This window comes from Salmo salar, chromosome 21, assembly GCF_965601325.2.
Source record: "Salmo salar chromosome 21, fSalSal1, whole genome shotgun sequence".
Classification (NCBI taxonomy): Eukaryota; Metazoa; Chordata; class Actinopteri; order Salmoniformes; family Salmonidae; genus Salmo; species Salmo salar.
Genome location: NC_138311.1, coordinates 16,429,824 through 16,446,759, shown reverse-complemented (window position 1 = coordinate 16,446,759; position 16,936 = coordinate 16,429,824). Strand labels below are relative to the sequence as shown.

Genomic DNA, 16,936 nt, shown 5'->3' with positions numbered 1-16,936 from the left:
CGCAGCTCCTCTTCCTCAGTATGCATTGTCACTGTGTCCATTTCCATCTTGTCCAGCTGTGTATGTAACATTTCACGTAAATCCTGTTTCTTGACTGCATCGAAGTAGCGGTCCTGGTACATAGCATCGAGCATGGTGGCGACACAGTAAAGAGAGAATGCCACTGAATTTGTTCACAGCCTGTGTTGGCAGTTTTGTTGAGCAGGTGTTTCAATGCCATGACAGAGGGGTATCACGTCTGCAGCAAGCGCAGTTGAGGTTCTTTCTCAAATCAGTTGTTCGAATGGAGCTCGCTAGTGTGTTCATGTTTCAAACATGTTCTCAAATGCTATTGAAATGTCAGAGGTATGACAACCAGCACATTCTTGAGCATGCAATACGACCTTCCTCAGTACGAAATCCTCATCGACCCACTGTGCTGTCAGACTCAGCATGCTCATGGGGCTGATATTGCTGGTCCAAATGTCAGTCGTGAAGCTAATAGCAGTGACGCCACTACTGTGTAACTCCGGTAGGGCAACATCTGAAAAATAGCACACTTGGTAGTGTGTACTGGTGCTCGACTAGTCGGCGAAAGCCAACATCACCCACGACAGAGAACGGTTGATTGTCAAGTGCAATGAATTTCATTATCTTGACGTTTTAGTTGTCTTGCTGAAATTTTCTTACGCTTTCAAATGACTGCTCGACTTGTTGACTGCTCGATCCACACAGCAGACATTGTGGGCAAGGTTAGGAATGCTGTGTTGCGCTAAATTTTACATGGCATCATTACGTCATGTGCATACCTATAAAACATATAGCGTAGTTACGTCAGCTTTGACATCGGTTTTGCACATCGGCGTTAAACTAGACATCGGGCCGATGTCGACATTTGCCAGACATGAGACCCATTTTTCTCCAAAAAGTTGACTCAAGTTTGTCAAATCACCTGGATGATCATCAAGACAATTAAAATAATGTTCTATGGACAGATGAGTCAAAAGTTAAACTTTTTGAATAACATGGGTCACATTATGCCTGGTGAAAACCAAACACCGCATTCCACAGTAAGAAACTTATACCAACGATCAAGCATTGTGGTGGTAATGTGATGGTTTTGGGATGCTTTGCTGTCTCAGGACCTGGACGACTTGCCTTAATAGAAGGAACCATGAATTCTGCTCTGTATCTGATAATTCTATAGGAGAATGTCAGGCATCCGTCTGTGAGCTGAAGCGCAGCTGGGTCATGCAGCAAGACAATGATCCAAAACACAGAGTCTACATGAAAATGGCTAAAAAGCAACAACAAAAATGGTTTTGGAATGGCCTAGTTAAAGTTCAGCCCTAATCCCAATTGAGATGTGGCAGGACTTGAAACGAGCAGTTCGTGCTTGAAAACCCACAAATGTCGCTGAGTTAACGCAGTTCTGCATGGAAGAGTAGGCCGAAATTCTTCCACAGCGACATGACACTGATCAACAACTACAGGAAGCGTTTGGTTGGTGTCATTGCAGCTAAAGATGGCACAACCAGTTATTGAGTGTTAGGGGTAATTACTTTTTCAGACAGGGGCATTGGGTGTTGCATAACTTTGTTTATGAAATAATTAAAAAAAATTATGTCCTGTAATTGTAGCGTTATTTGTTCACTCGGGTTCCCTTTGTCTAATATTATATTTTGGTGAAGATCTGATAACATTCAGTATCAAACATTTGCAAAAGTAGAGCATTTTAAATCGGGCAAATACTTTTTCACAGTACTGTAAGTATTCACACACCTGAGTCAATACTTTATAGAAGCAGCGATTACAGCTCTGAGTCTTTCTGGGTAAGTCTAAGAGCTTTCCACACCTGGATTGTGCAACATTTGCCCATTTTATTATTTTCAAAATTCTTCAATCTCTGTCAAATTGGTTGTTGATAATTTCGAGGCAACAATTTGCAGGTCTTGCCATAGATTATTAAGTAGATTTAAGTCAAAACTGTATCTCAGCCACTCAGGAACATTCACTGTCTTCTTGGTAAGCACCTCCAGTGTAGATTTCGCCTTGTTTTAGATTATTGTCCTGTTGAAAGGGGAATTCATCTCCCAGTGTCTGGTGGAAAGCAGACAAACAGGTTTTTGTCAAAGATTTTGCCTGTGCTTAGCTCCGTTTCTTTTTAATCCTGAAACTCCCCAGTCCTTAACGATTACAAGCATACCCATAACCACTATGCTTGAAAATATGGAGAGTAGTAATGTATTGGATTTGCCCCAAACATAACTTTGCATTCAGGACAAGTTAATTGCTTTGCCAGATTGTTTTACAGTATTACTTAAGTTCCTTGTTGCAAACTGGATACATGTTTTGGAATATTTTTATTCTGTACAGGCTTCCTTCTTTTCACTCTGTCCTCTGTCATCATCTCCATCCTGTTGTGCTGCAGGTGGCCAACCTACTACACTGGAAGAGATCGTGGAGCAGGAGGAGACCACTGCCTCTGTGATCCTAGACTCCATGAGTGATGTCCAAGAGGACGACAGCAGCCTCAACCTGTCAACAGCAGACATCTCCGTGGACTCTGAGAGAACCGAGGGTCTCTCTCCATCCCCGGATGCCCCGCATGCTGAGATGGAGACCTCCCCACCGTCTGAGAGCGAGTGCCCAGCGGGGGAAGATCAGTCTTGTGATCTGTCCTCAGATGGCAAGTACGAACTCTAGCAGATAGTCCTACATTATGAATGAAGTAGTGCCTCTTTGACTTCGGTTTTTGCATTGCTTTTCTTAACTCCTGTTTTTGATAGACTAGTGCACAGCATGGTGAACAACGCTGAGTGCAGGATTCCCATGCTGAGTGTGGGGATGGACACATCTGAAACAGAAGATGCTGGTAGGTTTACAAGTAGTGATGAATTCAAATACATCAAGTTCCTAATGCTAACTATGGATGTCATGCTATAGCTTTAGTAGCAATGTTGGCAAAAGCCATGTCTACTTTGTACTAAATCATGTTTTTTATGTTCTCCAGAAAGCCCTCCATGCCAAGCAGAGGAAATAAGTGGTCAGACAGGTTTGCCATGTGAAGATTCCAGAACACAAGGTGGGGCCAAAGGTGAATGTAGTACCGAGAGCTCTCCTACTATCAGCCCACCAGCAGCCCAGCCAGTGACACAGAGCACAGGAACACAGGCCTCCGATCAGCTGGACACTGATCCCTCCTGTGATGAACGACCAGTGGCCACCAGCACCCCCTGTCTCCCTGCCAAAGCCTCTACCTCTGGAGCGGTGGGCCAGAAGAGGGACATGTCCACATCCACAGAGGAGCTGCTGACCACTGGTGAACCCATCACACCTGCCTTATCTCCTTCCTCAGCAGCCCATCAGGGCCAAACATCCACTCAAAGTGCCCCGGCCCCACCGAAGCCATCCAATGAGCTGACCAGGGACTACATCCCCAAGATGGGGATGACTACGTACACTATCGTGCCTCAGAAGACTCTGGAGAAACTGAGATACTTTGAGGTGGCGCTAACGTTGGAGTCCCCTCATGTGGCTCTAGAGAAGGAAGTAGATATTGGTTCACTTGAACTCAAAGACTGCACTACACAGGCTGAGCAGTTACAGGTCAGAACAGAACAGATAGAGCTGCCGTCTACTGTACCTAGGGAAGACTCTCAGTCTCAGCAAGTCCACAGCACTACTACTAGTGAGAGCACTGTAAATGGCAACCTGATCGAGTCTATTCACTCCCCCTCAACACCGACAACAATAATTCTTGCAAAAGATGACAAGATTCTATCCCCTGCTAGTGGTGGAGACCAAGCAGGCTCAATAGCAGAGGTCAAGGAGATGAAAATTCCGCCCGCAACTAAACCCAAGCCTGGCTCGTTCCGCTTGCCACAGCACAAAAGAACACCTGGGTTTTACGTTACCTCGGCTGCAGTGAAAAGTTTGAGTGCCAGTCCTGACGCTGGCCAGAGGGAGGCTCCAGGCAGTCTAGTGGCAGCAGGGCAGGCCCTGCAGCCAGTAGGGGGCAGCTTCCCCCCTCCTCCTCCTCCGGTGCCGTGGAACGAGGAGACATCAGAGGGTGCTGAGATAGTTGAGGTGGAGCTGAGGCCAAAGGAGGAAGAGAGCAGAAGTGTGCCCCCTCCACGGTCCAGTCCCGTCAGGGCGCCCCCATCCCCAGGACTGAGCCTGGAGAAATTGAGGAGTTTCACTGCTCCCAAACCCTACTCTCCTACAACCCCATCCCGCTTTGCCCAAGCTGTATCTTCGGCGGTCAAAAGGTCCCAGTCCTTATCCAGTGGGTCCACCTCACCATCTCCTTGCTCGCCACCATTCTACCCAATCACAAGCAGCTTTTTAGTTAAAGATCCTAAAGGAACAGATGGGGATAAGGTGAGTAGTTGCAGATGTTTTGTGTCATGTTCTTTCTATTAGTCTCTGTATTCTCTATTAGAACATACAGTAGGAATCTGGATATTTATCTAATTCAGTGAATTTCTAAACGAGGATAGCGCATCTTCACAGCTCAATGAAAAAGCCAAGTAGTTGCTTTTCCCTTAAAATGCCGAGGCTCAAATGTTGATTGCTTTGATACTTGTGCTGAAGTTCAAAGCATAGGACTACCTTTAAAAATACTTTGCAGTAGAATTGAATCTCTCATCACAAGATGATTTAAGTGATCCATGTTTCACTCAGTGTTATCTTTAAACATTTGGCTACCCTCGGATGAACTCTTCAGTCTGCTGTTTTTCCATGTCCTTTAGGGTCAGCTTTGAAACTTGAATAACACAGGAAAGGGGAGGTGTACTCCTCTCTGAGAATGTATATACAATTTTCTCTCAATGGAATTAGAAAACCACAATGAGCTTTTGTTTCTAGGCTGGGTGTGTGTGTCCCCCCAGTGTGGCCTGGTAAACAATCCTAGCTGCTTATCCCACCTCTTAGACACCTTGACCTATGACACGCCCAACTCCATCAGAGACTGGGCCGGTGTGCCTGCGTGTCAATGATGTGCCTGTCCTTGGGGAGCCACATTTTGTATCTCCTTGTGAATGGCCTGAGCGCACATCTTTTACCATAGTTATTCCTGAAGGACGCTCTGTACCAGGCCTATAGCGTGGTGTACTGGTGGTTGATGTATCTAAAGCAGGTACAGCAGTGTCTTCATTCGAGTTTCTCTGTATTGACTGGCACACTCAGTTCTGAGTCTTGATTGATTGTGTACATTGTGTCTTCTCCGCTGAGCACAGGGCAGTGACAACAGCGATTGGGTGAAGGACAAAGGCTTGGAGCTCCAGGGAGTGGGGGACCCGTGTAGTGTCCCAGCCAATGACATAACTGTTCAGATGGCAGGCCAGAGTGACCCTGGGCGGCGCCTCAGTACGTGTGGAGAGGAGCTGAGAATCAACGGATCAACAGAGACATCTACAGTAAGCACTAGACTGTCACATAACATGGTGTTAAGTGGGGAGGGACTGCGACAGTGTCATAGACTGCCTACTGTAATATGACACTCACTCCCCACTTAACACCATGTTATGCGACAGTCTAGTCCTTACTGTAGATGTCTCTGTTGATCGTTTGCTTCTCAGCTCCTTTCCACACGTACTGAGGCGTTGCTCAGCGTCACTCTGGCCTGCCATCTGAACAGTCATGTCACTGGCTGTCCCCCTCCCTGGAGCTCCAAGCCTTTATCCTTCTCAGACTACATGAATGCATGTATAATTGCGTTAAGTTTCAAGATCCCTCTTCTTTTTTTTTTCAGGAGCCCGATGTCCTGCCTTCGAGTCTGTCAGTGCCCGAGCCCAGGAAAGAGGAATAAAACTTTGTTTGATAGTTTTAAGACCTTGGTTGCTAGTCTTAACAAGCTACACACTGTAGAAGACTACTTTTCTGTTTTGTTATGAGATAAATTACTGTATGTCCTCCACATATCATTTTGATGTTATGAAATAATTGTATGCATTATTCCCAATTTGTGTTTGAAATTTGATTCATATTGGACTTTTCGGCTGTCTTATTTTGCCAACGAATATGTATATTATTAGTTTTAATATTGAGTTGTAATTTTCATTGAGAAAATACAGTAGCCTATTTAGTACTGTCTACCATTTTGAAGAGGTCAATAATTGGACTGACCTGAAAGTGGTACTTATAAATTCCTCAGTCCATTTTTTATTTTATGTTACTCATTTGGTTTTGATAAAGCTGTGCCCGGACATACACTGGTATGTAAAGTATTTCTCTAAACATATAATGCTGTTATGAATTCAAGTTACATTCACAGTATATTAAAGTATTGACAATCAAAGAGTGTATCTCTCTGACAATTTTTTTTCCCGAATGAGTTCGAAACTAATTGCAACAATCATATACACTAGACAATTTTATGTTATTAAAAGTCCAAAAGGTCCATTAACGGAAATTTAAGCATGCTTCAACTACAATGAAACGGGACGAAACAACATCCCATAAAAAGTAAGCAAGTGTAACCTGATACTTCTCTCTACAAGATTGAAAGATGTTTCAGGCCGGATCTCAGTGCCAGACCTCTTTCAGGTAAAACGTCAGGGTTGTGCATGACGTAACGCATAAGTAAATATAAACACCTGTCTAGGGAGAGCGCGTGGACTAGATGAGCAAACACCTCAAGGACAGCGATGAAGACGAGAGAGGAAGCGATATGCAGTAACGGTGCCATTTCAGCGAGCAGCAGGTATTATGTTACAATAAACCATGTTCTAGGGAGCGCTGGCATAGGCTAATTGTTTGAGTTAGACCGATAAAGTGTATAGCTAGCCTACTGTGTAATTAGGTTCATGTCGATGGTTACATGGTGTCCTCGACCTACCCGTTGTGTTTTTTTTTTTAGATTTCCTTCGATTATGTTGACTGTCTTATTTCCTGACAAACGTTGTGTGTTCCTGTGCATTGTGCCAGGAAAGGTGAAACACGTGCAGCCTACCTGTCTTGTCTATGTCATAAGAGGCTGAGGTGAAATAATGTAGCCTTAATAAAAGCTGCAATGTCACTTTTTTTTTGGCAACCGGACCAAATGAACATAGAAATGGAGTTATAGATCTGTCATTGTAATTGAAAACAAGTCTAAGAATCTATAGTGTGCAACTGCATCCCGCAATTCGGGCGTTCCTGCATGTGGGCATTCCTGCATCCCTTCCACCGCCCAGTATACTATTGTTTCCTTCCCCCCCTTTAGCCTCAAAGTTTTAGTTTTTGCGTCTTTTACTTTCGGTTTTGTACACCAGAGTCAAACAGCTGAAAATAAATTTTACATAACCCAAAATATTGTATATCCCAGCGGTTTAGATGGTACAAGGATTGTCCACACAATGACTGCTTGTTTTGGCACATAAACTAAGTTTAGGCGAACAATTCGAATTTTAGCAACCAGTAAATGGCGGCGCGATTTCTGCATATTACATCTTTAAATGGGAATTGAAAAGTTATGGGAAAATACAACTAAAGGCTGTAACCCTTCATTATACATTCACAATTCAAAACATAATTTCAAAAATTTTCAGCAAAAACGATGAGTTAAAAAAAAAAAATGTATGATGAAGATTACAAACAGGCTACTCTAGCGCTTTATTTCACACAGACTACCGTAAAATGTCACTTCAATACCATACCACTGCCATCTGGCTGTTGTTTGTATGAACTTACCGAGTCATGGCTCGACATTGAAATCCATATGGGCTTGCCTACTTGTCATTATTAGAGCAGAAGGCTATATAGGGTGTAGTCACCTAACCATCAGTAAAGTAATAACAATAGTATCCTATTATAGCACTTAACTGACCATGACTAAATGTATAAAACATGTATATACAAATGTTAAATTATAATGTATTACTTAAGAAAATGTAAAATATAATAATGATTAAATTGTAGCATCATGCCTTTACTTTTGGTCTTGAAGGTAGTAAGTTCGAAAGAAGCATGATTAAGTTGGTGCATAGCCCTTAGGAATTAAATGATGAAATAAAAAAAAATGTTGCTTCCAAACCCTGAGTAGGTTTGAAATTCATTGCAGGTTATTGCCTCATATAAAATTCTTCAAGAATGGGTGTGTATTTTTAGTCGTTTGATAAGGAGACCTCTAAAATATCCACTTAGCCTTTGAGTGTATTGCAGGAGATAGGCCCTAAAAGCTCTTCAGCCTAGAGCTTTAGTACACTCAGGGAACAGGGTATGCTGTACAGATTTAGCAAATGTTATCTACACGTTTTCAAGTATTTTCTCCTAGAGTTGCAAAGAGTGTGTGCTCGACAGATGCATGTTAATGTTTCATTATAATGAGCAGCGATATCTCTGAATATACAGTATTGAGAGTGGTTGAGGACACCAGGCAGTCTGAGTGTTTACAAGTGTACTATTGTAGGCTGTAAATTACAGCCTGTAATTTATTATGCTCTTGGGTATTTTGCCTGTCTTTTTGTATGCCTGAGTTCATGCAGTGGAACAAGAGGGCATGTGATCCCTGAAGTGGATCCAGGTGAATATTTTTATTTACTGAGAACATTATTTTTTTTTACAGATGCCAGTTTGCTCAACTGATGGATTTTGCTAATTAAAATAATAATAATTAAACAGACTATCGCTAAATATTTGGCTTGGACCGTATATCGGGGTATTTTGAAATACTGACTATGATTTTTCTTTTTTTTTAATTCACAATAATTAAATTGAGCCAGTCACATGGTATGTTTGTTTACAAAGAGCACATGGAGTGAAAGGATGTTTCCTGAAGATCCACTGTTGATCACCTCTCTTCTGCTGCTCAAGTTACACTTGAAATTCACTACTAATGTTTGCCAGCTAAATATCTTATAACTACAAGTTGACTATCTAAGTGCCAAATAGATTTTCTCCAGCTCAGGGCTCCAGCTATGGATTTGTTTTGCTAACTTGCTAGCAATAGGGGGCTAGCTTGCAAGATCATGCTTCTTGGTTACAGCAGAGACAATCAATCCCCTCCTGTATTAAGTGTGGGTAGTCTTTTGAGATAGTTGTATAACTTTATGAGCTGGGTTATCTGCCCTTGTATTTAGTTCATGTTTGCTTGCGTTTGTTAGCATTTACCTAGCGTCTGCTATAGGAATTCGCAAGTACTTGATAGCATAAAAAAGAAATGAGCTCCTCCTGTGTGCACTGCTGGTAATACCACATACCCTGGTATGGTACAGGAACAATATGAAGGTATGGAAATCTGGATACCGCCCAACCCTACTAAATATGCGGTTCTGTTTACATTGATGTGCATATCAGTCAAACTTGTATTGTGTAGTTACAGTATCACACCCTTTAAAACACAGAATTTGTACTTTTTGAAAACACCATTGAAATACTATTCAAGTCTATTCCACATGGATTATCCTTTTAAGAGTAGGATTACAGTTTAAAGAAGAACAGTCTACGTTGGTAAAAATAAAATAAAAATGCCTCATTTGGCAAATCTGTTATCCATGCATGTCAGTAAATCTGGGATCAGTGAATTTAGCTGTCTTTTTTTTCCTGTTTTCAGAAGGGATTTGTAAAGCAATTGAAATTGCTTTTACACATTATTAGGTGCTATTCTTAATGTATCATATCAGTTATTATTGCGTGTTCGTCACTTTAAGTGTCACTCTTTTCAGGTAATAGTAATAATCTACTGAGAAAATACTTTCAGGCCAAAGTCTTATCTACTAATTGGGGAGTATTTTCAGAACTTTGTGTAAAACTATATCTGGGGAAAAAAAGACCATACCGAGTTATTCTATAGTAACGGTCAACATTGGCAAATCACAGGTTTGGAGTGACCCTGTTATTTAGATTATACCCAAGAAGCATGACAATATTCATGACATCATTGGTACTGAATGTGTTGTGCCAGATTTCTTTCTTTAGTTCTTCATCTGCCACGACTCGGGATAGAATTCAACAGAGATAGACACAAGCAGCGGACGATCCCTCAAAAGTCTTGGTGGTATTTCATATGTAAATTGCAGACAGTAATGTGTAGAGAATCTGATTTTCTCTCTCCCCTCTCTCTTTCCTGCTCTCTCTTCCTCTCTCTCTTTGTGCCCCCTCCCAGTAGTTACATTACTTTACAGTAGTAATTTTAGTGTTGCCTACATACTGTAGACATGACAAATTTGGAAGTCGGTAACATTAGAGTATATCATATATTTCACATAAAATTACTGTAATCTGCCTGTTGGATCGAGAATTGCATTATTCTGCTTTTAGCTTTGGCATTTCTTGAGTTGGAGCAAAACAGCCAAACTTTTTTTTTGTCACAGGGTTTTGTCTATTGCTGATCGAGCAGCATGATGTGTTTTGGCTGCTCAGTCATACACATAATGGCTCATGCAACATTTCTTTCTAATCAACAACCTGGGACTCCAAGAAATGATAGATTGGGGTCTTATAGCTGTCCTCTTTTCTGCGTCAACAGAGGATGAAGCATTAGAAAGGAAAGCCCGTTTTGCTATTTGAATTCTATGAGGTCCTCCGTTAGAGCAGCTGATGTAGTGTAGACAGCTGGGACTGGGGAGTGGTGTGGGGTTAGACGGCATAGTCAGTTGTGCTGTAAAGGTCAAATGGGGTGAGAGAGTTATGTGTTCTGTTTTCCGAATTCGTAATTATGTTTCTACGTAACAGTCTCAGAATAGCTGTTTCGGCACTTTCCATAAGCACAGTACCACTTGCATGTGTGGAGTATGCCGCTCCAGAGATAAATAATTGATGATGATTATGAGGATAATGTTTGCTTAATTACTTAATATCCTAGCGAGAACATAGTCTAGGGGCTAGATCATATGTTGATGTCGATCACACTGTATGTGCCTGGACCGGTTTCTGTTTCTTCAGTTACAACACAAACCACACCACCTTGATGAAAGACACCTAGGCTTTGTTTGTCTTTGCGAGCTTCTATTTTCCTTAGGAAATCGTCTGGCACTGTAAATAACACGTTACTGTACCTACCCAACAGTAGGAAGGCCAACCTCTACTGTAGCACGAATTGCAGCTCACCTGTACTCCCCACGTCACTCATGAATATCAGATGAGGGGAGTGGGACTAGGATATTCAGGAAGAACAATCGACTAGGAAACGAGCAGCGCGACTCGTATAATGACAGTACATAACAGTGTTGATCTAGCAATGCTAAGCTCTATCCTTAGCTCCAGTTAGAAACCATTGAGACGTCACTGTTTTTCCCAACCTGGGGTGTAGGCTAGACAAGGCAGACTGTTCTAACAAGGCCAGGCTAATGCTGTGGACCGTCTTCGTGTTGGATCGAGTCCTGAGAGGGGATCGCTTTGTGAGGCTGCTGAATGTATGAGAATGCAACATGACCTCTGGGAGACGGCACTAATATGGCTTTGTTTCCGTGCATGTACTGTGTGTGCCATGACAACAACTTAGATCATAGGTTAAAGGGACAAAACGGGTGCCGCAGCTACTCTATGATTGGCCTGTGATCTTTACGTTTAATTTACAAGTGTTCAACATCTTACTCAACCGTTACTCCTCATACATAATCCAAACAAGCTAGAATGTACCTAGGATTTCACCAGCTATTGTTGTCTCCCACAATGGAATTGGAGAGGGGACTGTGAATCTGTCTCCGTCCATACATGTGTTCGTACGTTTGTTAGTCACTCGCGATATCTCAGACAGCACTGTCCCGATTTTGACAACTTGGGTGAATGATGCTCCTTGCCGTAGAGATCTGGCATTTACACAATTACAATGATTGGTCAGATGGTGGCGCTATAAATGCTATCTTTGAAATGTCACGCCCCTCACCTCGTTTGACTTGGTCATGAAATTCTGGACATAGGTCCCTCTTCTCACAAGGAACACATTTGCCTCAGGGACTGATAAGGTCCGCCATTTAGAATTTTGTGAAAAACACTTAAAAAGCTACTCTTCTGGGCCCGATCTGCACGAAACTTGATATGTGGCATCTATCGAAAAAGGTCTCTCAACACAATATTTTCCAGACTAGTACCTAAAACAACATGGCTGCTTTTGACCAATAAACATTCACTTGGGCGTGGTCTGGCACATAAATGCATATAAATCAAGGATCCCGAGTGGCGCAGCAGTCTAAGGCACTGCATCTCAGTGCTAGAGGCGTCACTGTAGACCGTGGTACGATCCCGGGCTCTATCACAACCGGCTGTGATCGGGAGTCCCATAGGGTGGTGCACAATTGGCCCAGGGATGTCCGGGTTAGGGGAGGCAGGGGTAGGCCGTCATTGTAAATAAGAATTTGTTCTTAACTGACTTGCCTAGTTAAGTAAAGGTTAAATAAAATGATATTTGTATTGTAACACAATTTAGCACACGTTGCAAATACTATCAAGACTCAACATATGTAAGGACATTTAATATTGACCACACGGTGGCGCAATAATGGGCACATGTTTATATCTACTGATCTGTTTGACTCCGAGTGGTGACATTTGGTACACATGCTCAGGGATATGAGTCTAGCTAACCCACACGATATCTCAGAAACCACTGGCCCGATTTTGACCAAATTTGGGTGAATGATGCATCTTGCCATAGAGATCCGTCATTTACAAAATGTCATTGTGGGGACAATTGGAAAGCATTTGCATTGACTGATAGCCGAAGAATATGTTTCAGGCCAGGGTTATTTTTGGACAGCTCATTCTGCTTGGCCTCACGGTGTCCTTGTCTCAGACTTTGTTTTTGTAGGACCCCAGTTGGATTGTTTGACTAGTCTGTCTTTTTGTCTTACTTTCTCACTCACTCACTCACTCACTCACTCACTCACTACTACGCTAATTCACTATTGTGCTCCTTATGCGATAGACTTGCGTCGTGTCCAGGGGGTATACTTGTACATCAAGCTGCTACACGCTACAGAAACGGGAGGCTCATGCCCTATGAGCCATTCCGGCTCGCACAAGGCTCGTGCAAGGCTACTTACGTACTGCTTATGCATTGGATAAATAAGCATGGGACTATTTACATTCACCTTTACAGAGACTTCAGCAGTAGCATGTCGTTTATTTGATTGTTTCCTGTTTTTTTTTTATTTTGTGTCGTGCTTTGTCAGTGGTGCTCTCCAGAGAGGGGGCCTTTCTTATGATGGTGTGTCTAAGTGAAAAGGTAACCTAAGCCAGGTGGAGCTGTGTTATTGTGACAGTGCTGTTAGCTCAGGCTCCTTTACACTGGGAGTGCATTACTGGAGGCACACAGCTCCCTTTCATACAGATCTGTCTGATTTTTTTTATTTTTTTTCTCCATTGAATCGCTAGGGGGCTGCTTAAACAACTGAGGACCCATAGGGCTCTGGTCAAAAGTAGCGCACTATATAGGGAATAGGGTTCCATTTGGGACGCACTCTGAGACACAGGAGCCTCTTCAGGGTAAGACTGAAGCCATGTTCTGGGAAAAGATGCTCAGTGTCCTTCTCAAGAAAACCCTTTAGTGCTTGTTTTGTTGTCAACTGTGAAAAGACACAATGATGGGCCATTTGATGACTCTCGCGTTGACTTTGGAATCCAAGAATCGAGTGATAAGGAAACGCAGAACATTAAATATAAGTAATCTAAACAAGTGATACAGGTAGTGGGACTTGTAACCAATTTTTTTCCCCACCAAAAAAAAAAACAGACGTGGCACTATGCAAGTCTTATGCCATTTGCAGACTTGGTGACTTACAGAATACATGTAAAAAATAAACTGTAAACTGCTACTTTAGCAGTAAAAATATTGTAATACTTCTAGGATTACTTTTAAATTCAGAAAGGATGTTTTCGATAATTATTTGACTCCTGTTTTTTCAATGACATTGAAATCAGTACTGAAAAAAGGCGCAAGTTTAAGTTTGTTCCGCCTGAGGGAGTCTGACCACAAGTCAGAGACAACTATGATGACACACAAAATGCCTTTTGAAGGATTGCGTGAAAAGAGCAGGAATAGGCTTTTGTAGGCTACAGTCCAAGCTATGTCTTCCAATGGTGTTGACTGCATCCAAAGATTATCCAACTTGAATAAACGCTTGGAGGTAAGGACAACAGCAGTGGTGTAGCCTACGTGCGCTATGGATAACACTTATTATTGAAATCTACATACAGTAGCGCATTGATGTGAATCACAGTGCTGCTCTCTCATTTAGCTATTTGCACCTTAGATTGTGGATGGCTGTTCACAAATGTACACTGAGTGTTCAAAACATTAAGAACACTTTAATATTGAGTTGCACCCCCCCTTTGCCCTCAGGATAGCCTCAATTTGTCGGGGCATGGACTCTACAAGGTTTTGAAAGCGTTCCACCACAGGGATGCTGGCCCATGTTGACTCCAATGCTTCCAACAGTTGTGTCAAGTTGGCTGGATGTCCTTTGGGTGGTGGACCATTCTTCATACACACGGGAAACTGTTGAGCGTGAGAAACCCAGCAGCTTTGCAGTTCTTGACACAAACCGGTGTGCCTGGCACGTACTACCATACCCCGTTCAAAGGCACACAAATCTTTTATCTTGCCCATTCATCCTCTGAATGGCACGCATGTACAATCCATGTCTCAATGCTTAAAAATCCTTCTTTACCCGGCCTCCTCCCCTTCATCTACACTGATTTGAAGTGGATTTAACAGGTGACCTCAATAAGAGATCATAGCTTTCACCTGGTAATTTTGTCATAGAAAGAGCAGGTGTCCTCAATATTTTGTAAACTCAGTTTATATGTGTATTTTAACCCAAATGTTTTTCTACCAGTGGACAGCCAGTGAAAAATGTGCTCTTGCAACAGCTGCATAGTGCGGATAAAAGTTTGAGGGATTTCCTCCCTTCCTCTGTGGTATTGTGCTCCACATACTGTCAAAAACAAGTTTTAATTCATGAAGACCACAAGTCGGGCTTTTATTGCTCAATCTAGTTCGTGCTGATAAAAAAAATCCATAGGCCTAACAGACACATGCTCAAACTCGCACACTTTTGATAGACTTAAACAGCTGCAAATTGTTGAGATATCAAAGTGTCGCCAACAAAAAAGTTAATAGTCCTATAGAAAATGCAGCATATGGCATTCGTCTTTCACATGCAAATACAACTTATCGGTAGTGCTCAAAGCATGCAATTCCACGAGAGCAGCATTTATTTTTCAACTCGACGCAATAATACCAATCAGTCCTCCATGACAACAAAATCATTAACAGAGTAGGCTAATACGTTTTTAGTTTGAGTTATGCTCAGGTAATTTTGGGCTAAGCTATATTTCAAAATCCTTTTCTTGAAGATCAAGGGGTATTAAATTAACTGGAAATCTGACTGACTTTGGTGAAGATATAGCCTAATTGTATTAGTATCTGTAGTAGAAAATAATTGGTTAGAAGAAGCCTACATAACCAACCCATAAAGTAAAATGCAACATCCATTCATGGCCAGTTATGTAAACTCTAACATTATCCTGCAGTAGATGTTGTTCAATATACATTTTTGTCTTCTCAAGGGGAAAGTAATAAAAGTAACTGAAAGTAATCCCATTACGTTACTGAGCTTGGGTAATCCAAAAGTTGTGTTACTGATTACAATTTTGGACATGTAACGGCAAGTAGCCTAGTGGTTAGAGCGTTGCTGGATCGAATCCCCGAGCTGACAAAGTAAAAATGTGTCATGCTGCCCCTGAACAAGGCAGTTAACCCACTGTTCCTAGGCCGTCATTGTAAATATTAATTTGTTCTTAACTGACTTGCCTAGTTAAATAAAGGTTAAATTAAAAAAAATAAGTTACTGTAACAGATTACATTTAGAAAGTAACCTACCCTAGCCATTAGTAACCCTAACATGTAATCCATAGATTATATATTTTTATTATAATTTGTATTTTTTTACAAAATATTGACGTATGTTAAAAAGAAAGAAGAAAAAAAAAGTGTTATATTCTCGGTCACAGATGGATGTGCGTATAATACAATGAACATACATTGACCCCAATTACTCAGCCCCAATATCTATATACCACAGCCCACTTACCCACACACCTAAACCCAATTAGCCACACACCCCATGCCCTGACCCTAACACCCACATGCCAATACCCTAATATTGATACAATCAAGTACCAATACACCCAAATCATAGCCCTAAATGCCCTATTTGTTACTCATAGACTCCAGTTCCTTTTCCAATACTCCTCGGCCCTGATACCCACTTCTCTTAAGCCTGTATTCCCCAAGTCACCAACGGTAACCTATCCAGCTATTTGCTGCACACCCAAACAATGTTATTTGCATATCTTAGTCCTGTGATCTCTGACCTGTATACGCTAATCATTTTCATTGATAAACTCATAGTTCAGTGGTATAACATGTGCCCCATTAAACCATTTTTCCTACCACAAACTTGTTGCCAAAGGATTTGAATGGGCAATAGACGTCCGTCCAGACCCAGCCATATGAGCCTTGTGTATTTCTACACTCCATTACTCATAAACCAGGTAAATCCATGGGCATACTCATATATAAAACAGGTGTGCCCAAGCCTCAACATTCATACAAACAAGGTCTACAGTTGTACTTTAGCCCCAATATTCTTACCAACCAGGTGTACACCTGCACGTGTAACCCCCATTTTCTTTTCTATTTTTAACAGGTCTACTGCTACATGTCAGGCCCAATTGTCAAAAAATAGGTGTACTTCTCCATTTCAGCCCCAATATTAATACAAACAAGGGTACACCTGTAATACAGCTTCAATTTACATACCTACAAAGTCTGTACCTGTGCTTGAACCCCAATAGTCAACTAAGCCAGGTCTAAATATGTGCCAAAGCCTGGATACTCATAAACTGTAAACCAGGTCTACCCCTGCACCTCAGCTCCAGTACTCCTGCAAACCAGGTTTACACCTTTTATATCTCAGCCCAAATACCCATACAAACCAGGTTTACACCTGTGGCTATGTCCCAATGCACT

At 41.9% G+C, this 16,936-nt stretch overlaps 2 protein-coding genes across 6 annotated transcripts in view; both read left to right on the top strand.

Moving 5' to 3' along the window:
- Positions 1 to 6,280, top strand: part of cobll1b (cordon-bleu WH2 repeat protein-like 1b) — a 34,321-nt gene extending 28,041 nt beyond the window's left edge. For all 4 annotated transcript variants that reach the window (XM_014164118.3, XM_014164119.3, XM_014164121.3 and 1 more), the window contains 4 exons: positions 2,411 to 2,672; positions 2,769 to 2,854; positions 2,993 to 4,362; positions 5,735 to 6,280. In XM_014164118.3, coding sequence (XP_014019593.2) covers positions 2,411 to 2,672; positions 2,769 to 2,854; positions 2,993 to 4,362; positions 5,735 to 5,791 — 1,775 coding nt within the window. In that variant the 3' untranslated portion in view covers positions 5,792 to 6,280. The remainder of the gene's footprint in view (positions 1 to 2,410; positions 2,673 to 2,768; positions 2,855 to 2,992; positions 4,363 to 5,734) is intronic.
- A 283-nt stretch (positions 6,281 to 6,563) lies between these two features.
- LOC106581801 (growth factor receptor-bound protein 14) overlaps positions 6,564 to 16,936 on the top strand; it is a 57,959-nt gene continuing 47,586 nt past the window's right edge. The window contains exon 1 of one of the 2 annotated variants that reach the window (XM_014164122.3): positions 6,564 to 6,685. Coding sequence is in view for 1 of the 2 variants with exons in the window: in XM_014164123.3 (XP_014019598.2) it covers positions 6,630 to 6,685 (56 nt within the window). In the remaining variant the exon portion in view is untranslated. The remainder of the gene's footprint in view (positions 6,686 to 16,936) is intronic. The other variant, XM_014164123.3, reaches the window with a different exon arrangement.